The sequence below is a fragment of the Schistocerca americana genome, chromosome 8 (genome assembly GCF_021461395.2).
Source record: "Schistocerca americana isolate TAMUIC-IGC-003095 chromosome 8, iqSchAmer2.1, whole genome shotgun sequence".
NCBI classification, from domain to species: domain Eukaryota; kingdom Metazoa; phylum Arthropoda; class Insecta; order Orthoptera; family Acrididae; genus Schistocerca; species Schistocerca americana.
Window position 1 is genome coordinate 322204591 of NC_060126.1, and position 24318 is coordinate 322228908.

The window sequence follows — 24318 nt, forward strand, 5'->3', positions numbered from 1 at the left end:
TAAAAGAAATTATTCAGATAGTGAAGGGAGACGAAAATTTAATAGTGATGGGTGACTGGAATAGTAGGAAAAGGAAGAGACGGAAACATAGTAGGTGAATGTGGATTGCGGGTAAGAAATGAAAGAGGAAGCCGCCTGGTTGAATTTTGCACAGAGCGTAACTTAATCATAGCTAACACTTAGTTCAAGAATCATAAAAGAAGGTTGTATACCCGGAAGAAACCTGGAGATTGACAGGTTTCAGATAGATTATATAATGGTAAGACAGAGATTTAGGAATCAGCTTTTAAATTGTAAAACATTTCCAGGGGCGGATGTGGACTCTGACCATAATCTATTGGTTATGAACTGTAGATTAAAATTGAAGAAACTGCAAAAAGGTGGCAATTTAAGGATATGGGACCTGGATAAACTGACTAAACCAGAGGTTGTACAGTGTTTCAGGGCGAGCATAAGGGAACCATTGAGAAGAATGGGGGAAAGAAATACAGTAGAGGAAGAATGGGTAGCTTTGAGGGATGAAGTAGTGAAGGCAGCAGAGGATCAAGTAGATAAAAAGACGAAGGCTAGTAGAAATCCTTGGGTAACAAAAGAAATATTGAATTTAATTGAAGAAAGGAGAAAATTAAAAAATCCAGTAAATGAAGCAGGCAAAAGTGAATACAAACATCTCAAAAATGAGATCGACAGGAAGTGCAAAATGGCTAAGCAGGGATGGCTAGAAGACAAATGTAAGGATGTAGAGGCTTATATCTCTAGGGGTAAGATAGATACTGTCTACAGAAAAATTAAAGAGACCTTTGGAGAAAAGAGAACCACTTATATGAATATCAAGAGCTCAGATGGAAACCCAGTTCTAAGCAAAGAAGGGAAAGCAGAAAGGGGGAAAGAGTATATAGAGGTTCTATACAAGGGTGATGTACTTGAGGGCAATATTATGGAAATGGAAGAGGATGTAGATGAAGATGAAATGGGAGATATGATACTGCGTGAAGAGTTTGACAGAGCACTGAAAGACCTAAGTCGAAACAAGGCCCTGGGAGTAGACAACATTCCATTAGAACTACTGACAGCCTTGGGAGAGCCAGTCCTGACAAAACTCTACCATCTGGTGAGCAAAATGTATGAGACAGGTGAAATACCCTCAGACTTCAAGAAGAATATAATAATTCCAATCCCAAAGAAAGCAGGTGTTGACAGATGCAAAAATTACAGAACTATCTACATCTACATCTACATTGGTACTCCACAAGCCACCCAACGGTGTGTGGCGGAGGGCACTTTACGTGCCACTGTCATTACCTCCCTTTCCTGTTCCAGTCGCGTATGGTTCACGGGAAGAACGACTGTCTGAAAGCCTCCGTGCGCGCTCTAATCTCTCTAATTTTACATTCGTGATCTCCTCGGGGGGTATAAGTAGGGGGAAGCAATATATTCGATACCTCATCCAGAAACGCACCCTCTCGAAACCTGGCGAGCAAGCTACACTGCGATGCAGAGCGCCTCTCTTGCAGAGTCTGCCACTTGAGTTTATTAAACATCTCCGTAACGCTATCACGGTTACCAAATAACCCGGTGACGAAACGCGCCGCTCTTCTTTGGATCTTCTCTATCTCCTCCGTCAACCCGACCTGGTACGGATCCCACACTGAAGAGCAATACTCAATTATAGGTTGAACGAGTGTTTTGTAAGCCACCTCCTTTGTTGATGGACTACATTTTCTAAGCACTCTCCCAATGAATCTCAACCTGGTACCCGCCTTACCAACAATTAATTTTATATGATCATTCCACTTCAAATCGTTCCGCACGCATACTCCCAGATATTTTACAGACATAACTGCTACCAGTGTTTGTTCCGCTATCATATAATCATACAATAAAGGATCCTTCTTTCTATGTATTCGCAATACATTACATTTGTCTATGTTAAGGGTCAGTTGCCACTCCCTGCACCAAGTGCCTATCCGCTGCAGATCTTCCTGCATTTCGCTACAATTTTCTAATGCTGCAACTTCTCTGTATACTACAGCATCATCCGCGAAAAGCCGCATGGAACTTCCGACACTATCTACTAAGTCATTTATATATATTGTGAAAAGCAATGGTCCCATAACACTCCCCTGTGGCACGCCAGAGGTTACTTTAACGTCTGTAGACGTCTCTCCATTGATAACAACATGCTGTGTTCTGTTTGCAAAAACTCTTCAATCCAGCCACACAGCTGGTCTGATATTCCGTAGGCTCTTACTTTGCTTATCAGGCGACAGTGCGGAACTGTATCGAACACCTTCCGGAAGTCAAGAAAAATAGCATCTACCTGGGAGCCTGTATCTAATATTTTCTGGGTCTCATGAACAAATAAGGCGAGTTGGGTCTCACACGATCGCTGTTTCCGGAATCCATGTTGATTCCTACATAGTAGATTTCTGGGTTTCCAGAAATGACATGATACGCGAGCAAAAAACATGTTCTAAAATTCTACAAGAGATCGACGTAAGAGATATAGGTCTATAGTTTTGCGCATCTGCTCGACGACCCTTCTTGAAGACTGGGACTATCTGTGCTCTTTTCCAATCATTTGGAACCCTCCGTTCCTCTAGAGACTTGCGGTACACGGCTGTTAGAAGGGGGGCAAGTTCTTTTGCGTACTCTGTGTAGAATCGAATTGGTATCCCGTCAGGTCCAGTGGACTTTCCTCTATTGAGTGATTCCAGTTGCTTTTCTATTCCTTGGACACTTATTTCGATGTCAGCCATTTTTTCGTTTGTGCGAGGATTTAGAGAAGGAACTGCAGTGCGGTCTTCCTCTGTGAAACAGCTTTGGAAAAAGGTGTTTAGCATTTCAGCTTTACGCGTGTCATCCCCTATTTCAATGCCATCATGATCCTGTAGTGTCTGGATATGCTGTTTCGAGCCACTTACTGATTTAACGTAAGACCAGAACTTCCTAGGATTTTCTGTCAAGTCGGTACATAGAATTTTACTTTCGAATTCAATGAACGCTTCACGCATAGCCCTCCTTACGCTAACTTTGACATCGTTTAGCTTCTGTTTGTCTGAGAGGTTTTGGCTGCGTTTAAACTTGGAGTGGAGCTCTCTTTGCTTTCGCAGTAGTTTCCTAACTTTGTTGTTGTACCACGGTGGGTTTTTCCCGTCCCTCACAGTTTTACTCGGCACGTACCTGTCTAAAACGCATTTTACGATTGCCTTGAACTTTTTCCATAAACATTCAACATTGTCAGTGTCGGAACAGAAATTTTCGTTTTGATCTGTTAGGTAGTCTGAAATCTGCCTTCTATTACTCTTGCTAAACAGATAAACCTTCCTCCCTTTTTTTATATTCCTATTAACTTCCATATTCAGGGATGCTGCAACGGCCTTATGATCACTGATTCCCTGTTCTGTACATACAGAGTCGAAAAGTTCGGGTCTGTTTGTTATCAGTAGGTCCAAGATGTTATCTCCACGAGTCGGTTCTCTGTTTAATTGCTCGAGGTAATTTTCGGATAGTGCACTCAGTATAATGTCACTCGATGCTCTGTCCCTACCACCCGTCCTAAACATCTGAGTGTCCCAGTCTATATCTGGTAAATTGAAATCTCCACCTAAGACTATAACATGCTGAGAAAATTTATGTGAAATGTATTCCAAATTTTCTCTCAGTTGTTCTGCCACTAATGCTGCTGAGTCGGGAGGTCGGTAAAAGGAGCCAATTATTAACCTAGTTTGGTTGTTTAGTGTAACCTCCACCCATAATAATTCACAGGAACTATCCACTTCTACTTCACTACAGGATAAACTGCTACTAACAGCGATGAACACTCCACCACCGGTTGCATGCAATCTATCCTTTCTAAACACCGTCTGTACCTTTGTAAAAATTTCGGCAGAATTTATCTCTGGCTTAAGCCAGCTTTCTGTACCTATAACGATTTCAGCTTCGGTGCTTTCTATCAGCGCTTGAAGTTCCGGTACTTTACCAACGCAGCTTCGACAGTTGACAATTACAATACCGATTGCTGCTTGGTCCCCGCATGTCCTGACTTTGCCCCGCACCCGTTGAGGCTGTTGCCCTTTCTGTACTTGCCCAAGGCCATCTAACCTAAAAAACTGCCCAGCCCACGCCACACAACCCTTGCTACCCGTGTAGCCGCTTGTTGCATGTAGTGGACTCCTGACCTATCCAGCGGAACCCGAAACCCCACCACCCTATGGCGCAAGTCGAGGAATCTGCAGCCCACACGGTCGCAGAACCGTCTCAGCCTCTGATTCAGACCCTCCACTCGGCTCTGTACCAAAGGTCCGCAGTCAGTCCTGTCGACGATGCTGCAGATGGTGAGCTCTGCTTTCATCCCGCTAGCTAGACTGGCAGTCTTCACCAAATGAGATAGCCGCCGGAAGCCAGAGAGGATTTCCTCCGATCCATAGCGACACACATCATTGGTGCCGACATGAGCGACCACCTGCAGATGGGTGCACCCTATCAGTTTTATAAGTCACGGTTGCAAAATACTGACACGAATTCTTTACAGACGAATGGAAAAACTGGTAGAAGCCGACCTCGGGGAAGATCAGTTTGGATTTCGTAGAAACACTGGAACACGTGAGGCAATACTGACCCTACGGTTTATCTTAGAGGCTAGATTAAGAAAAGGCAAACCTACATTTCTAGCATTTGTAGACTTAGAGAAAGCTTTTGACATTGTTGACTGGAATACTCTCTTTCAAATTCTGGAGGTGGCAGGGGTAAAATACAGGGAGCGAAAGGCTATTTAAAATTTGTACAGAAACCCGATGGCAGTTATAAGAGTTGAGGGACATGAAAGAGAAGCAGTGGTTGGGAAGGGAGTGAGACAGGGTTGTAGCCTCTCCCTGATGTTATTCAATCTGTATATTGAGCAAGCAGTAAAGGAAAGAAAAGAAAAATTCAGACTAGGTATTAAAATCCATGGAGAAGAAATAAAAACTTTGAGGTTTACCGATGACATTGTAATTCTGTCAGAGACAGCAAAGGACTCAGAAGAGCAGTTGAATGGAATGGATAGGGTCTTGAAAGGAGGATACAAGATGAACATCAACAAAAGCAAAATGAGGATAATGGAATGTAGGCGAATTAAGCTGGGTGATGCTGAGGGAATTAGATTAGGAAATGAGACACTTAAAGTAGTAAAGGAGTTTTGCTATTTGGGGAGCAAAATAACTGATGATGGTCGAAGTAGAGAGGATATAAAATGTAGACTGGTAATTGCAAGGTAAGTGTTTCTGAAGAAGAGAAATTTGTTAACATCGAGTATAGATTTAAGTGTCAGGAAGTCGTTTCTGAAAGTATTTGTATGGAGTGTAGCCATGTATGGAAGTGAAACATGGATGATAAATAATTTGGACAAGAAGAGAATAGAAGCTTTTGAAATGTGGTGCTACAGGAGAATGCTGAAAATTAGATGGGTAGATCACATAACCAATGAAGAGGTATTGAATAGAATTGCAGAGGAGAGGAGTTTGTGGCACAACTTGACTAGAAGAAGGGATCGGTTGGTAGGACATGTTCTGAGGCATCAAGGGATCACAAATTTAGTACTGGAGGCCAGCGTGGCGGGTAAAAATCGTAGAGGGAGACCAAGAGATGAATACACTAAGCAAATTCAGAAGGATGTAGGTTGCAGTACATACTGGGAGATGAAGCAGCTTGCACAGGATAGAGTAGCATGGAGAGCTGCATCAAACCAGTCTCAGGACTGAAGACCACAACAACAACAAAGTTAGATGTAGTGGAAGTTAGCGAAGCTTGGTGGCAGGAGGATCAGGACTTCTGGTTGAATGAATACAGGGTTATACATACAAAATCAAGTAGGGGTAATGCTGGAGTAGGTTTAATAGTGAATAAACAAGTAGGAATGTGGATAAGTGTAGTGAATGTATCACTGTAGCCAAGATACGAGGGTAATCCCAAAAGTAAGGTCTCCAATTTTTTTATAAGTACGGAACACTGTGTGGCAGTTGGTCACACTGTTATGAAGAGTGCTTTACACACTGTGGGTAAACATGTGCATGCCACGCTGAGGCGCTCAGTCTTGTCTTGGCAGCCGTTGAGAATGGAGCTCCAATTGGATGTTACTGCCAAGTGCGAATTGCATGTAGTTATTCCGCTTTTGAACACAAAGCGCACTGTGCCAATTGAAATCCATCGCCAATTGATGGAAGTGTATGGTGAGTTGTGCATGGATGTCAAAAATGTTCGTGAGTGGTGTAGAGAGTTTGCAGCTGGTCGGAGTGAAATTCACGATGAACAAAGGAGTGGGAGACCATAAATTTCTGAGGAGACAGTGTTGAAGGTTGAGCAAAGCATGCGTGCAGATCAGTGGATCACTCTGAATGATCTCTGCATGTCGGTTCCTGAGGTTTCCCAAGCATCGCTCACAGAATTTTAACGGAAACATTGAACTACCAGAAGGTAGCATGGCGGTGAGCTGGTATGACATGGACGTACAAAAACTGCCACAGCGTCTACAAAATTGGATCGACAGAAATGGTGATTATGTCAAAAAATAGCTCAATTTTCAAGCTGTAAACTGATGTAAACCATTGTAGAAATAAGGAGACCTTACTTTTGGAATTACCCTCATAGATAACAAAACCCACACCTATCACAGTAGTACACCTTTATATGCCAACTAGTTCTGCAGATGATGAAGAGATTGAAGAAATGTATGATGAGATAAAAGAAATTATTCAGATAGTTAAGAGAGATGGAAATTTAATAGTCACTGGGGACTGTAATTCGATAATAGGAAAAGGGAGAGAATGAAAATTAGTAGGTGAAGAGATACTGAATTTAATTTATGAAAGGGGAGAATATAAAAATGCAATAAATGAAGCAGGAGGAAGGGAATACAAATGTCTAAAAAAATGAGATTTACAGGAAGTGTAAAATGACTAAACAGGAATGACTAGAGGAGAAATGTAAGGATTTAGAACCATATATCACTAAGAGAAAGGTAGATACTGCCTGCAGGAAAATTAAAGAGACATTTGGAGAAAAGACGACAACATGTATGAATATCAAGTGCTCAGAGGGTCTGTACAGGGGAGATGTACTTGAGTGCAATATTATGGAAATGGCAGAGGACACAGATGAAGATGAGATAGCAGATATGATGCTGCAAGAAAATTTGACAGAATGCTCAAAGATCTAAACAAGGCCCCCGAAGTAGACGACTTAGAACTATTGATAGCACTGGGAGAGCCAGCCATGGCAAAACTCTTCCATCCGGTGAGCAAGATGTATGAGACAGGCATAATACCCTCTGATTTCAAGAAGAATATAATAGTTCCAATTTCAAAGAAAGCAGGTGTGGACAGATGTGAAAATTACCAAACTATTAGTTTAATAAATCAAGGTTGCAAAATACGAACATGAATTGTTTACAGAAGAATAGAAAAACTGATAGAAGCTGACCTCAGGAAAGATTAGTTTGTATTCTGGAGAACTGTATGAACACGCGAGGAATACTGAGCCTATGACTTCTCATAGAAGATAGATTAAGGAATACAAGCCTACATTTATAGCATTTGTAGACTTAGAGAAATCTTTTGGAAATGTTGACTGAAATACTCTCTTCCTACTCCTAAAGTTGGGAGAGGTAAAATAGAGGGAGCAAAAGGCTATTTACAATTTGTACAGAAACCAGATGGCAGTTGTAGGAGTTGATGGCCATGAAAGGGAAGCAGTGTTTGAGAAGGGATTCAGACAATGTTGTAGCCTATCCCTAGTGTTATTCAATTCGTATACTGATCAAGCAGTAAACAAAAGAAAAATTTGGAGTAGGTATTAAAGTTCAGGGAGAAGAAATAAAAACGTTGAGGTTTGGTGATGACATTGTAATTCTGTCAGAGACAACAACGGACTAGGAAGAGCAGTCGAACAGAATGGAGAGCATCTTCAAAGGAGGGTATAAGGTTTACATCAACAAAAGCAAAATGAGTATAATGGAATTTAGTTGAATTAAATCAGGTACTGCTAAGGGAATTAGATTAGGAAATGAGACACTTAAAGTAGTAGATGAGTTTTGCTATTTGGGCAGAAAAATAACTGATGATGGTTGAAGTAGAGAGGATATAAAACATAGACTGGAAATGGTAAGAAATGCATTTCTGAAAAAGAGAAATTTGTTAATATCAGTATAGATTTAAGTGCTAGGAAATCTTTTCTAAAGTATTTGGATGGAAGCCATGTATGGAAGTGAAACATGGACGATAAACATTTTAGACAAGAAGAGAATAGAAGCTTTTGAAATGTGGTGCTACAGGAGAATGCTGAACATTGGATGGGTAGATCATATGAGGTGGTACTGAACAGAATTGTGGAGAAAAGAAACTTGTGGCATAACCTGACTATAGGAAGGGATCGGTTGATAGGACATACATTCTGAGACATCAACAGATCACCAATTTAGTATTGTTGGGAAATGTGGGGGTAAAAATCATAGAGGGACATGAAGAGATGGATATAGTGAGTAAATTCAGAAGGATGTAGGTTGCATTAGTTACTCAGAGATGAAGAGTCTTGCACAGGATAGAGTAGTATGGAGAGTTGCATCAAAACAGTCTTTGTACTAAAGACCACACACACACACACACACACACACACACACACACACACAATTGATTTAAAACTTGTCAATTTTACTTATATAATAAGCACAAAATTTGACTAAAAAGTAAAAATAGGGGGTCCCAGTACATATCCAAGGCATTAATAAAACATTGTGTGCCACATAAAAATTTAGAGAATCTTAATCTACAAAATATGTTTACATAGTAAAAAAAACATGTAAGACATAAGGACTTGACAAGTATTTAGAGATCTAGGTGTTAGACCAATGGAAGTATGGTTATAGTGTCAGCTATTAACGATCATAGTAATATGATTTATATTAAAAATATATATAATACAAGGATTAAATGAATATAAAAGTTATAAGAATGAAAAATAAGTGCTACCTAATGTACTATATAGAAGAGTATGATATTTAACTCCATGTCTGGGTCATACAGACCTCATGATATGTGGGCTAGAACCTCGTTGTAGATATTATATTATACCGCCATTTATTGTTTTGCTACCAGCTCAGTTGTACTCCATGTTATGCAAATACATTTGATGCTTGAGCTTTCCGAGACTTCAAGAATCAACCTTTTGCATACTTAAGTCAATAATTTGAGTCAGTTTCATGTTAAATGTAACCTTAGTGCTGTTCTACTTTCTGTATGCCATAAACGTGAGAACCTATGAGATTATATATTGTTAAGATGTTGTGTTCAAGTAGGTTTGAAGATTGTTCCTTGCCATTAGGATGGATATATGTTACTACCATGGCCTAGACCCCTGGTTACGTATTGTGTGCTCCCATATAGTAATGTGGTAGTGCTTAAGATGACATGGTTTAAGTCCTGTTTCCTGTCCTTTTATTTTTATGACTTATTATGTTAACCCAATAACAGGCTGTATAACATAATACCTACAACGGTGATCTAGCCCACATACCATGAGGTCTATATGACCCAGACCTCGGGTTACATATTGTACTTGTGTATACAATACATTAGGTAGCACTTATCTTTCATTTGTGTAACTTTTATATTCATGTCATGCCCATATTTATTTATTTATTTATTTTTTAATAAAAATCATTGCAAGGCTTGTCATGTTCATATTACTATGCACATTAGTAGCTTACACGTTAAACTTACCTCCATCAATCTCAGAACACTTGTCAAGTTCCCATGCCTTACATGCATTGCTTTAGCATGTAAACCTATTTTGTAGATTGGCTTTCTCTACATTTTTATGTTGCACATAATGTTTTATCATTGCTTTGGTATAAAGTTGGACTATCTTTTTTTTACTTTTCAGTTAATTTTCTGTTTATTACATAAGTAACAATGACTACTTTTAAATCAATAATAAAGTGTAACAACCACTTTATACTTAGCATTTTAGGTAAATTCACACATTAGCATAGCCTGGTTAAGACTTCTATGAGATGTACCAGTAGATAACCCTAAAAAATTAGCTGATTTTGTAAACTCATATTTCAGTAGTATTGCAAAAAAATTACAGCAGAAATTTCCAGATACGTATGATTTACCTACTCAGAACCAGCCAACAAACTCAATGGTGCTCTTGCCAACTACAGAAAGGGAAGTGGCACTAGTAGTACACAAACTAAAAAATAAAACTTCAGTAGGACTTGATGAAATTCCAGTCTGCGTAATTAAAGATTGTATAGACTCCATAAAGGGCCCATTAACAGACATAATTAATGAATCTTTCGAGTCTGGATACTTTCCGGAGTACCTAAAACAAGCAAAAGTTATACCTATCCTTAAAAACGGAGATGTGGAAAATGTAGAGAACTACAGGCCGATCTCTATACTGTCTATCATTTCTAAAATAATAGAAATACTAGTCAAAAAGAGACTGCTAAATTACCTGAATAAATATAATCTTCTTTCCAATGACCAATTTGGTTTTAGGCCCGGAAAAGGCACACAATATGCTATAGCACAGTTCACTAAAGCAATTTTAGAAGCACTGGACAAAGGTGAAAATGTAAGTGGTATCTTTTTAGACTTGTCCAAGGCCTTTGATACAGTTGACCACAAAATCTTACTTCATAAATTAGGGCAAATAGGAATAAGAGGTGTGACAAAGAAGTGGTTCAAATCATACTTGGAAAACAGAGTTCAACGAGTTGAGATATCACAAGTTTCAAACAATTCCCTTATAAAACACCTGTCTGACCCAGAAAATGTGAATATAGGCGTCCCACAGGGAAGTGTATTAGGCCCAATATTGTTTCTTATATACATTAACGACTTCCCACAAAGTATCAGACATGGCGAAAAAATACTTTTTGCTGATGATAGCAACATAGTAATAACAGGTGAAAATCCAACACAACTGTCAGAAAGAGCAAACGAGGCTCTCAATGATGTCCACAACTGGTCATTAAAAAATAAAGTAACCCTAAATGTAAAGAAAACTAACTATATTAACTTCCAATTGAACAAAAAACACACTGCCACTAGAATAAAAGTTAATAATAATGAATTAGAATGTGTAACAAGTACCAAATTCTTAGGGATGAATGTAGACAGCCAACTGAAATGGACAAACCATGTCAACATTTTGGCAAAGAAATTATCCACAGCATGCTATGCTCTTAGAATCCTTGCACCGGTATGCAATAATACCTGTCTTAAAATAACATATTACGGATATCTACACTCAGTCCTCAGCTATGGGATCATGTTTTGGGGAACAAGTGCCAGTAACATACAAACTGTGTTCAAAGTACAAAAAAGAGCCATAAGGATAATAACAAATAGCAACAACAGGGCCCACTGTCTAGAATTATTTAGAAAGCTAGGAATTCTAACTGTTTCTTGTGAGTATATCTTTCAGAACATAATGTTCATTAAGAAAAATCTTAACATGTACAACACAAACAGCCTAATACATGACCATGAAACAAGAGCTTGTCACCACATCCATCTAGATAGAAAGAACAAGGCAAAGACACAAAAAAGTATATTTTACAATGGGATAAAACTGTACAACAAATTACCACAAGAAATTAAAGAAATAAATGAGCCCCTCACTTTCAGACAAAAGCTTAAAACCTTTTTAGTAAGTAAAAGTTTTTATACTGTAAAAGAATATTTAACATAGATGTAGATTATTAGCAACATATGACATTATCACCAAAATATTATGTAATTATAAATATGTGTATGACTAGTTATAAAAACTACACAAAATATGAGAAACCTGTTTAATTGTAAATGTAAATGTGTGCTCATGTGTTGTAATCTGACGACATCCATACAATATTTATTGTTCCACGGATGAATAAATAAATAAATAAATAAATAAAAATAGATATATTTTGATTTGCCACGGCTTAGTTATAATTATGTTAAAAGCCTTAATCATTTGTTAACGAGCTTTTCACAATATCTAATGCTGTCTCATGTGGCTTGTCATCATCACTATTACTATCTTGCTGCATCTTGTATAAAATTTTGACCACCAATAATCATCGCTCCAGCTTCTGTGCATATTGTCAATATTGTAATTTATATGGTTATGCAACTCATGCTGTTCTGCTATCATCTAGAAGATTTTGTAATTGCATGACATCATGTACCTAAACAAGCGTTTTTTTTTTGTATTGTATTTAAAAAAGTATATATTTATATATTGCTATTACTGTATTTTATCTTCAGATTGTATTATTTCTTGATGCTGGCATATCTTTTCAAATGTAAAGAAGATGTGAATTAGTTTCACTAAATATTTTTCAATCAGTATGATCACAAAAAATACTGCGTGTGCTATAATGTTGCAATAATTTTGTAAGCTTGGTGTTGATGCAAACAATTGATATACTTTGTATATAGCTTAATGTTGTTCTTACATTATATGTTTTGTTGAGACTCTGCCACCTGTTGGGGTTCTATATTATTATGTAATTTATTTAACAACTTTTCAGCAGTTCTGAGATGGTTACCAATATACACACATCTGACAGTAGTGAAGTGCTCTACTTGTTGTATCTGATACCTCAACACCTTGCTGACACAGTTATGGCTTTAATTTTAGTGTACTTACTGTTGTGTGGGGATTGTCTTTTCTGTTAGGTAAACATTATCGTAGTCTATGACTCTGCAGTAATTATAAAAAACTTTTGCAGTTTTTTACATAATATTTTTAATTTCACAGTTTACCTCCATGTTTTCAATGGTCAGAAGACAATGAACACATAGTGGCTTTATGATTCAAGTATCCAATGGTTTGTAAGAAATTATGTATGGTAATTATGGACCTTGTAACACTCACATATCTGAAGATAGCAATTTAACTTTGCCAGAATTAGTAATTGTGGTATCTATCAACTGGGATCTGGGCAAGGAATTCTTCTATTTTGGAAGCTTTTTACAACAATGTACATGACTTCAATGGGTGATGCATTATGAATGCCATCTAAATTGCATAGATGGGAACTGTTCTTATAACAAATCCTTCAATCCCGCAATCATCCTGGCATCAAGCTCCGCTAGCCCATGTTCTATATCCACATCCACCCCTGTTATCATGCCCCCGCATGTCACTCTATTAATGTGCACATGTGCCTTTGTCTCCACAGTCTCCTTTTTCCTATTCCCCCTCCCCAGCCTCTATCACAACCCATTTCTCTGTTTCATTATGTGTCACATGCAACTTTCCCTGCCTGCATCAGGGCAGCCTCCACTACTCCCCTAAATGTCAGCTCCCATCCTCCATTTTCTACACCCTGTAAGGGTATTGTGAAGATTAGTGTAGCCTCATCTAAGCATAAAATAGAAGGTAAATTTATTATTCCATTATCGTAGAAGTACATTCAGTAATTCACATAATCATCAATAAGTTAGAAGAAATTAAAAACAGTGTATGCTTCAGTGTATAAGTTTTTAGAGAATGGCCAACTTATCATAATGAATGAAAACTCTTACATCAACTACACTCAAGTGTAGGCTGATGTTTGTTCTGTGGCACAGAAATTTCTTAACTTAGGGAAAGCAGATTAATAGAAACACACAGATCATAATGCTACATTGTATTTATGTTGGCGGTGTTTAAGAATGCAGTAAATGAATTTGTGTTATTTGCATAATCATTCAATTAGTAATTAATGACTTTGGTAACCATGCAGCCATTGTGGTTCAAGGAGTAATATTCACAAGTTAAATAAATTACAAGAGCTAGCTGCTGATCGAGGTGATGGGCATCAACCCTTCCCTTCTGATCCCCTCTACCTTGCTCTTCTCTTCCAAACCACCCTCTGAACCCAGCAGGAGGAGACAATGTTTGTACACATGTACTTTTTGTTAGTAAGCTCAGAGCTTTGTCTGAAAGCTTAAAAATGACTTCAGTCTTGTTTTTATGTCTGTTAACCCCTCAAAACCAAAGCTATTACTTGTTCACTTATGAAAAGTTATGGCATGGAGACATGGTAGTAGCTGATTCAAACCATGGGTGTAGCTTTGTGGCACAAAACCCATAATTGTCTGATAATAATGTGTTCAGCTACTCTGCATATTCATAAACAAACACTGACATATACATTGAATTAGAGATCAAAGAAATATTATATGTAAATGAATATGAAATTGAATAAATTTGTTGATGGGTTCTATGAAGATACACGTTGCAGACATTATTGAACGCAAAGGTTGGTGGTGGGGTGCACTCAGCCTCATGATGCCAACTGAGGAGCTACTCGAGTGAATAGTAGCAGCTCCGGTCAAAGAAAACCATCATAACGACCGGGAGAGCGGTGTGCTGACCAAACGCCCCTCCTATCTGCATCCTCAATTGAGGATGACACGGTGGTCAGATGGTCATGATGGGCCACTTGTGGCCTGAAGACGGAGTGCTTAAGGTTGATAGTGAGTGGAAACAACTGAATATTGGTCTGAAGTCATACACCTTCAGATGATAAAGTTAGTCCTATCAGCCACTGAGCTGTAAATCTTCATAAAGTGAGCAAGTAATATATGGTGAGAGGTTACCTTTACTTCTTTCTTTATTTAATAGAAAACATGACATTGGTAAGTCTGTAGACAGAGAACGGATTATAAAACAAATGTACAATGCACAAAACATAAATATGTGTACCTTTTGATAAAACAATTAGTAGATTACAGCTAGAACTAGTTGCTGCAGCCAAACACATGGCATAAGTTAGTAAATGGAAAAGAAGTAACATAAAAGATCTATTATGTGTGAAGCAAATGGCACAGAAGGTGTGCTGGAACAGAATGGGAAACTGGATGTCATCTTTGTTGAACAGCCATAAGGATTGGCCTTCAACAGTACTTTATCAACTAAAATCTGTTTGGCTGGTTCTTGTTGCAGTATGATAGAACATGTTGCAGTAAATAAACAAGGCAGTCAGTCCACAACAGGGAGAATAAAATTAAGGAAACTGGTTGCTTGTCCATATGAAAATTCCTGGGTGGCAACATCTATCTGACATACTGACAACTTGCAGTGTACAAACTGTGTAGATCATACTTGACAAGCTAAGCCTGTGTGTTGAATTTTGACTCATATGTAGGCACCTGTTTCTTTCAGATAATACCATTTTAGCTCAAATGATAGAACACTGCCCATAAGAGGCAGATATCTGGGTTTGAGTTCCAGGTTTGAACAGCATAACACGTTGGCAGCTCAAGTAGAACTGTAATCTCTCATAGGTATTGGCTATGTTATGTAAAGATCACACCATGAATACTTGCAGTTCATTCAAGTTAACTACAGTACATATTCTACAACCTAAATAAGCAATTCATCCTCATTATAAAGCTCTTAAACAATAATGGAAATTCCTGGATGGAGCAACACCTGAAATAAACAGAAAAGCAACCACTCACCTAAAGCAGATTGATGTGTAGAGCACAAAAGTGCAAAAAAAACAGCATTCACACTAGCTTTTGAGCACTAGCTCTTTTTCTAGCAAAAGTACACACATTTGTGTGTGTGTGTGTGTGTGTGTGTGTGTGTGTGTGTGTGTGTGGGTGGGCGGGTGGGTGTGTGGGTGGATGTGTCCTTTTCCTATAAAAAGAGATAGTGCTTGAAAGCTGGTGTGAATGCTGCTTTCTGTTGTACATTTCTGTGCTCCACACGTTGATGCAATATAGGTGAGTGGTTGTGTTTCCCTTATTTTATAATGCTCTTGTTCCTGTCAAGCTAAGTCTACCATCTAATACAGTGTTACCTCATCTTTTTCAAGCAAGACCGTTGCAATTTGTCATAGTAAGTATTCCAAAACATAACAGTAAATAGTGAAATGAGGAAGGCATTAAGTGCCTAAGCACCATATATAATTATTGTAAGTTATGATGAGTCACATTTCTTAGCTTTGAACTCTGAGCTTAAAGTTTACCATAGATGAGTGAGCTTTGCCTGGTAAATTAAGTGTCCATAACGTCAAATGGAAGTCATTACCATACTTCCAAAACCACTATAGAATCATTTTGGCTTTGAAATGTTGATTAATAACTGTTTTTTTTATTTTTTTTTAATTACACATGTGATAGAGAAGACATACATCAAGAAAGTATATAAATGGTTAGCTCTAATATTTGTAAAGTCCAGTTTTCATGGCAGCATCTGAACAACCACAGGCCCCAAGGTGGACCAGATGAATGTCACCATAATATAACACTATAACTGCCAGTCTATGTACATCTTACTGCACAAGTGTTCTTCTGGAAGGTAGAATGTACGAAAATGAAATTAACATTATGTAATTGGAAGCATGACTCATCTGATCTAACAATTTAAATTCTTGTTCTGTACTCCAATGATGGTTTAACTGTGGCAGTTTTTATATAAACTGCTGATTTCACGAGGGTAACAAGAATGGATAGCTAGGTCATCTTTTGTGAAGTCCCACTCGTAATGGAATGCAATGAACAGTATCCTCTGAACTATTGACACTTCCACAGAATCGTACTTCACTCTCAGTTCCATGCAATATTCTGCTTCGCAGAGAGACAAAGGTTCTGATAGTCATGTTCCTGAATGACGGACATGTGTCTATTGCTCTGTTGCCAAGTAGCATTTTCAGTGATTTTGTCAAATTCTGAGAAATATAATGGCATGTGAAAATACAACAGGCCTTGAGATTTCAAGATTGCTCATTTGCAGACACATAGTCATGACCATGTATGGTTTGTCAAAGTAATTTAAAGCTGCAGTGCAGTGCACAGAATCAATAACAGGCTTATTCTAAGGGCTACATTAAATGTAGATACATGTGCAGTAAAAAACATAAATATTGTATGTCTATAGAGGTTCAAGTGGATCTAAGCAGTACTATTTGTTGGAGAAAACAGAATAAAAAATGGTGCACTGGTACAAAATAGTAACTAATGAAAAAGTTTAAGAAGTCACACATAATAATTTTTCTGTATATATTATTAGAGGAGAAACTCACCCAACGTGAACAAACATGTATGTAAGGTAACGCCATGCTTCATATCTCTTATGAGGATTATACATAAGAGCAGTAGCAGCAGGACCATTTGCTGCCATAGTTCCCACAGCAATAACATCCCAGAGAAATGTTATAACCTACACAAAGAAAAACAGAGCATCTTATCCACCACAGACAAATATTAGAAAAATTCAGGATGGTATAATGGCAATATTATGGAAAGGGTAGACGGATAGACTGCTGCTCACCATATAGTGGAGATGTTGGGTCACAGATAGGCACAGCAAAGGGACTGCCAAACAAGGAAGCTTTCAGCCAAAAAGGCCTTCGTCGGAATTAGACAATGTACACACACATACACACACGCAGGTGGAAAAACACACACACACACACACACACACACACACACACACACACACACACACACACACACACACAAACGCACCTCACACACGTATGACCACAGTCTCTGGCTGGCAGAAAGTGTGGTCATATGTGTGTGTGTGTGTGTGTGTGTGCACGTTCCGATGAAGGCATTTTTGACTGAAAGCTTACTTGTTTGGCAGTCTTTTTGTTGTCCCTATCTAAAACTCAACATCTCTGCTGTAGCACTCTATCCTTTTCATAATAGAGACAAATATTTCAAACTATAGATTTTCGTATTGATTACTTAGAAAATGTTTGCAGTAATTAGTGATGTATTTCTGTTTCTCTGGTGTTCTGGTATTTTGTGTGGGGGGGGGGGGGGGGGGAGGAGGAGAGGATGAGAGAGAGAGAACATGAGTTACATAAAAACTTATATATGAGACTCTAATTATATATCAGGTATGCAGCTGTAGAAAATCCAGTTACTTCATTAATGTTTCCGCTCTACATGTTCCACCCATCTTTTAATTGAAACTACAGACCAAAGGTGCACCATGCACATCCAGCCAATTAAGCATGAAGGCCGTGCCGTGACACATGCAGTCATCAATGTTCATGCCCTGGATACATTTATTTGATGGGTGGCAAAGAAGTTTATATGTACTTCTTGTAACCAGTCAATGAATAGCATGTAAGGTCAAACACTCTAAATATCCTAAGTTATTGGTCTGATGATGGACATAGTACTGTAGTTATATCTTTGAGAGGGAATCAAAGCAAAGACCATATTCTTTCATTTCTCAAGGCTGTAACCAACACCACATTTAATTAAATCCTTCATTAGGCAAGTGTACACTGCTTCTAACACAACTGAGATCAGAAGTTTCTTCAAAGGAAGTATTTTCTCACGGGTAGGCTGGATCATCAATAGGTACTAAGTTACAGTAAACTATTGCTCTCTACTGAAGACTGCAGCACTTCTAGATTTCTTAAATGGTCATTCGATGATCCATGATGCTTGGATTTACAAGAGTCCCAACGGATCCGGCCTTTTACTCATCAGACAGTTCATGGGAACAATTTGTCAGAGATTCAGTAATGTTCATCACACATGTTGCTTTTACAGCCTGAAAAATGTGCTGTTGTGGATTACTGCCTCAACAATAGTCATTCTAAGGTGAGTGAAAGAGTCAAAGTTCTGGCACTGAGTTATTCCTTTTCCATTTTGTTGTGAAAGTAATTGATATTCAGTGTCTGTTACTTCCAGAAACAAAATTTGACCTACTACACAGGTTTATGACTTTGTGTTGGTTAAAAATTTTGATAATTAGCTTCACTCATTCTGTTTTATTCCATTTAATAAATTCCCTGAAGTTCTTTTTCATATTCTTTCTTCATCTTTCAAGTGCCAGTTAGACTGTTTCAAGCCTTTGCAATAAATGCCACTTTGTCACTTTGCTATCAGGAATTTCTGAAATGTAATGTTGTTGGTAGTAGAAATGAGAAGACAAAAGGAGATCCCAGCTCAGCAGGTACAATGGAAATTGACCACTACCTGGAAGCAGCTAGGAGCTGTGCTGACCACTGTTGATATGATTCAGGCTGCTTCCGAGGCCTGCAGTGTTGTTGGGGTACTTAAGAAGAAAAATCTCTGGTGTCCTCTCGAAACTAGGACGATGCTTCTCATATATATAACATGGCCAGTTCATCAACTCCCAAGTGTGAATGTAAATGGCAGATGAGGTGAATTCACAAATACTGAGTACAAAGTGAATGTGGATGTCAGTCACACAGCTGACTCTTTATGCCTTAGCAACAGACAATGGATTACTGCCACTACTGATAGATCAGAGCCAGGGTGGGATATCTCGACTGTTGGCCCTGTAGATGATATTGCGAAGTCTGAACATGCACAGAGGGTGAGTATGTTGATCACCAGGAGTCCAACACCAGGCAAGTAATGTGAGCCCATCAGGAAAATCACTGGCAAATCAAAAAAGAAAACCTGTGTACACTTAGTATGTTTGCTGTAGGTCTCATCTGAGATGGGGAGTAGACTCTGCTGGCAGCCATTGAATGCACTTAATGCAACTAGCCACAAATCGTGCATTGTGTCAGCATAAATGGCACCTGCCTTCAGACAGCTAACTGAGCTAGTGCAGACAGCTAGCCCTTCCTTCACTACAGAAGCAGTAATCACAATTTGCAGCATCTCACCCAGAACAGATCATGATCCTCAGGCTTCTAGTTGAGAGGAAGACATAAACCAGACGCTTAAGCTATTTTAGAATGCCTTTGGAGGGCTGTCATTTGCATAAACTGAAGACCACCCTGGCACTTCATCATCAGAAAAATCTGCAACAACAATATGACGGTGATTGAAAGTGGACAAAGGAGCTTCCAGTAGTTTGCAGACAGCAACCAATTCCACCATCAAGAAACCACAATGGCCATAATCACTAGCCACAACTACTTGTGAAAGCACTGACTGAACCTTATTCTTGCAACAATAAAAAGAAATTAGGATTGACAAAATGTAATTCGACTAGAACAGAATATTTGCCTTTCAGTATTTTTCATGCGATTGGCTTAATAAAAGTTTACATTGTTGTCAAGTTTCATACAATAATCATTTACATATAAAAAAATAACACATAAAATAACTAGCTTATTTAAGAAGTAAACAATTTTATCACTTAGGAAAAACATATCTTATGATTATTACTTTCTAGGAATTCTTCGATTGAGTAGAATTCACTGCATTTTAGCTGTGTTTGTAATATGCTCTTATATTTATTTCTTGTTACTGTAAGAGCTCAGTATGGTAGCTTATTGAAAAATTTTCTCTGCCATGCAGTCATTATGCTGAGAAATTCGAAGTGGGTTTTTGCAGGACTCTCTGGGTGATAATCCAACTAAACATCTGCCTGCCTTCTTCTGCCATCTGAAAATACATTTAGATCCTGAGGAATTGCCACAGAGCAATATGCCATAATGCAAATGAGAATGGAAGAAAGTAAAATATGAGCAGGACAATAACTGTTTGCTCACACTGTTCCTTCATTTATATAATAAAAAAGTACACAATATATTCTGCTGCACAGATAATTTGTATGTTCTTCTCAAGAAAGTTTTTGATATTTGAACAGTTCAAGTAGTTTTACTGTTTTATTTTCATTTTTAGGAAGTCATGTGACTCACTTTTGGCAATAGTAACTGTTTTATTAATTCAGATTGCTAATTATTGCAAAATTGTTAGATTACCTATTATATTGTAAATATTCCACAGCTCTGGAATGTTCACTAAAATATATCATCAAAAGCTATAGGAAACAGTTCTATGCAAGTGAATGTACATTAAATGTGTGATTCACAAGGTTTGGTACCTGGGACATTTCTGTTGTTACCATATGGAAATGATTTACCAAAGACCTGGAAGACTCTTAAAAAGTCATGATGTTCGCCAGTGAAAAGCTATAATATTACAAGGCTGAAAAGCAATGAGGAGAATAATGGAAGAGGCTTACAACTGTTTCACTGCAAACAGCCCAGTCTGCAACCTAGAGGTAGCAACCATTCTTCTTGGCTTTCCCATTTTCATTTTCCCTGTTCTGATGTAAAGAAAAACTGGACTCATAGTGTTGTAAGAATATTTTAGGAAAGTAATTAAATTCTTCATTCCCTGTGTGTTCCTGGTAAACTCATCCCATTTTTCATCCTGTAATTTCTCCTTGAATAGTGCAACTGAGTCAGTATTTCTGTGAATTTTTTTCTAAACTCCTATTTTAGTTAAGCCAGATTGATGGGGATACTTTATTGCTGGCATTTGACCATTTTGGTCAGATAAACCATTTATTATGAAGCTCACATCTATTTAATCAGAATTCTTGCTTGGAATGTTACTCTGGAAGTCAAAACAAAGCTAGACATTGGGAACTGCAGTTTCCTTCAATTAAAAAAAAATAAAAAATAAATAAATAAATAAATCTGAAACAAAATCTATATTGAAATCCCCACATACAATCATTTCCCAGTTATTACTCCTAGATCTTATTGGTACCCCTCAAGCATGCATGCTGTGTCATAATATGAGCGGGCACAGTGTACTTTGTATGCATGTAAAAAATAACTGTCTTTATGTACACAACGTAAACAATTTTGCAACTTGCAAGTTGCGTTTGCACGAGTGTGTGTATGCTTATGTGTATGTGTTTCTATTGCTGACAAAGGCCTTAATGGCCGAAAGCTATAATTGTGTGAATCTTTTTGTTGTGCCTAGTACGACTCAGCGTCTCTGCTATATGGTGATTAGCAACTTTCCTTCTTAAACATAATTAATTAGATTTACATTTTTTTGTTTGTTTAAAAGTTTAATTTCTAGTTATCAGAAATAAGGGCTGGCTGGCATAAATGTTTTAGTTATTTTCTGTAATCTGTTTACTCTGATTAATCAGTTGTGAATTATTGTAAGATACAATGCATGCAGTCAGCTCACTTCTCCTACCCTTCTGCTCACTATCATCAAGATAGTAAAAGCTATGCAGTGACATCTAGTTTACTTTTAAACAGTCTTTTATTAAAATTCTTCTTTCATTTTAGTGCAGTCGGCTGAAGTTATTGTTAATATGACAGAAGCAGTTTTACTACAAATACATTCATAATAAATTCACATACCTCTACAATACTGATAAAAATCATGGCAACAGCTGGTGGCCAACAACTGTACTGCTCCTCATATTCCCCAGTACCATCTACTACATCAACTTCATATAATCTGTGGCGTGGAACTACAGTTGCACGGATATATTTGCCAAGTACAGCTGCAAACAAGCTTCTGTATTCTTTCATGTGCACCTGTACCAAGGTATAAGAAAAAGTAAGAAAAACCATAATAATAGATAAGCAACTTTGTAATATGTCTTGCATTCAGTAAATACCAGACAAAGGTAAAACTTAACCACACAGGATGAGTCATGGCAATATTTACAGATGAAATGTCTTTGTCCTGTAACTATTTCTCATTTAATCAAATGAAACTATACGGTTTCAGAGGCCTTTTTGTTCTCAAACATCTATGATGTATTTATGTGGTCTGAAGTGATGAATGAAAATTTGTACCAATGCAGAGAATCGAATTCAGGTCTCCTGCTTATCAGGCAGATATTTTATATTGGAATAGCAGCCCAGTTTCATTTGATGCTGAGGTGCTATTCCAGTACACTTGGAGAGCCTCTGCAATGTTGTTCAAGTTTAGGGGGAATACCAAGTGAGCTGAGGTGTGTATGGGTGTTTGGATTGAGGAGGGATGTTCACTAGGGTAGTCCGTGTAGTTTTGCAGAGCAATTGCGCCATGGTGGTGTAGTGAGCAGGAGGCCCAGGTTCAAATCCTGGTTTTGGTACAAATTTTCATCCATCACTTCAGTCTGCATATATATATATATATATATATTGTCCCATGCACCCTCCCACCACCACCTACTCCAGTCCTGTAACCCGGAAGGTGTACACGATCAAAGGCAGAGCCACGTGTGAAAGCACCCACGTGATTTACCAACTGACCTGCCTACACTGTGATGCATTCTATGTGGGAATGACCAGCAACAAACTGTCCATTCGCATGAATGGACACAGGCAGACAGTGTTTGTTGGTAATGAGGATCACCCTGTGGCTAAACATGCCTTGGTGCACAGCCAGCACATCTTGGCACAGTGTTACACCGTCCGGGTTATCTGGATACTTCCCACCAACACCAACCTATCCGAACTCCGGAGATGGGAACTTGCCCTTTAGTATATCCTCTCTTCTCGTCATCCGCCAGGCCTCAATCTCCGCTAATTTCAAGTTTCCGCCACTCATACCTCACCTGTCTTTCAACAACTTCTTTGCCTCTACACTTCTCCCTCGACTGACATCTCTGCCCAAACTCTTTGTCTTTAAATATGTCTGCTTGTGTCTGTATGTGTGGATGGATATGTGCGTGTGTGCGAGTGTCTACCTGTCCTTTTTTCCCCCTAAGGTAAGTCTTTCCGCTCCCGGGATTGGAATGACTCCTTACCCTCTCCCTTAAAACCCACTTCCTTTCGTCTTCCCCTCTCCTTCCCTCTTTCCTGATGAGGCAACAGTTTGTTGCGAAAGCTTGAATTTTGTGTGTATGTTTGTGTTTGTTTGTGTGTCTATCGACCTGCCAGCGCTTTCGTTCGGTAAGTCACCTCATCTTTGATTTTATATATAATTTTTCCCACGTGGAATGTTTCCTTCTATTATATTGATATCATTAATTTGAATCCAACAATTACGTTTGTTATTGTCACTGTTGCATTTCGAAATCTTTTCTGTCGTCTTATTTTCCTCTTTCTGTTTTTACCAGTAGTTTCACTTTGTATTCACCTTCTCCTTTTCACCGTAATCTGCTATACTATTTTATCCCGCCTATATATATACTCAATAATACGTAACCCACTTCCAAACCATAACCAAAAATTTTTTTTTTTTTTTTGCCGCTTTCAGCACTACCGCCGCTATAATATCCACCGTTTCTAGTTCACAAACAGCTCCTTTCACCTTTTAAACAACCATTTTGGTCAGTTCTAATAACTTTCGCTTTATTTCCATTTCCATTTTTCCCACATCACTTAAAATTTTTAGCCGCTTCCCACAGGTTTTAACGTCATTATTTCTTCGTCAGACAATTGTTAGCCTCATTTTCGTAATCTGCCACCACAATACCACTCCTTTTAATATACTACACGCAGTTTTTTCGAAATTTTCCCGAATTTCTCCGTCCTTTAACGTGCTTTGGCGGCAACACAACCACCTAACCTTTATGCACATCGTTGTCTACCAACCCAAGTCCAACATAGCCCAGCTGTAACCAACACCTTTTCGCCTTTTTTCATTCCAG

At 38.3% G+C, this 24318-nt stretch overlaps 1 protein-coding gene across 1 annotated transcript in view; it reads right to left on the minus strand.

Moving 5' to 3' along the window:
* LOC124545320 (rhomboid-related protein 2-like) overlaps positions 1-24318 on the minus strand; it is a 76806-nt gene that overhangs the window by 38352 nt on the left and 14136 nt on the right. Inside the window, exons 4-5 of the mRNA XM_047124221.1 lie at positions 22091-22270; positions 17051-17187 (exon numbers count right to left, since the gene is read on the minus strand). Of these exons, the coding sequence (XP_046980177.1) occupies positions 17051-17187; positions 22091-22270 (317 nt within the window). The remainder of the gene's footprint in view (positions 1-17050; positions 17188-22090; positions 22271-24318) is intronic.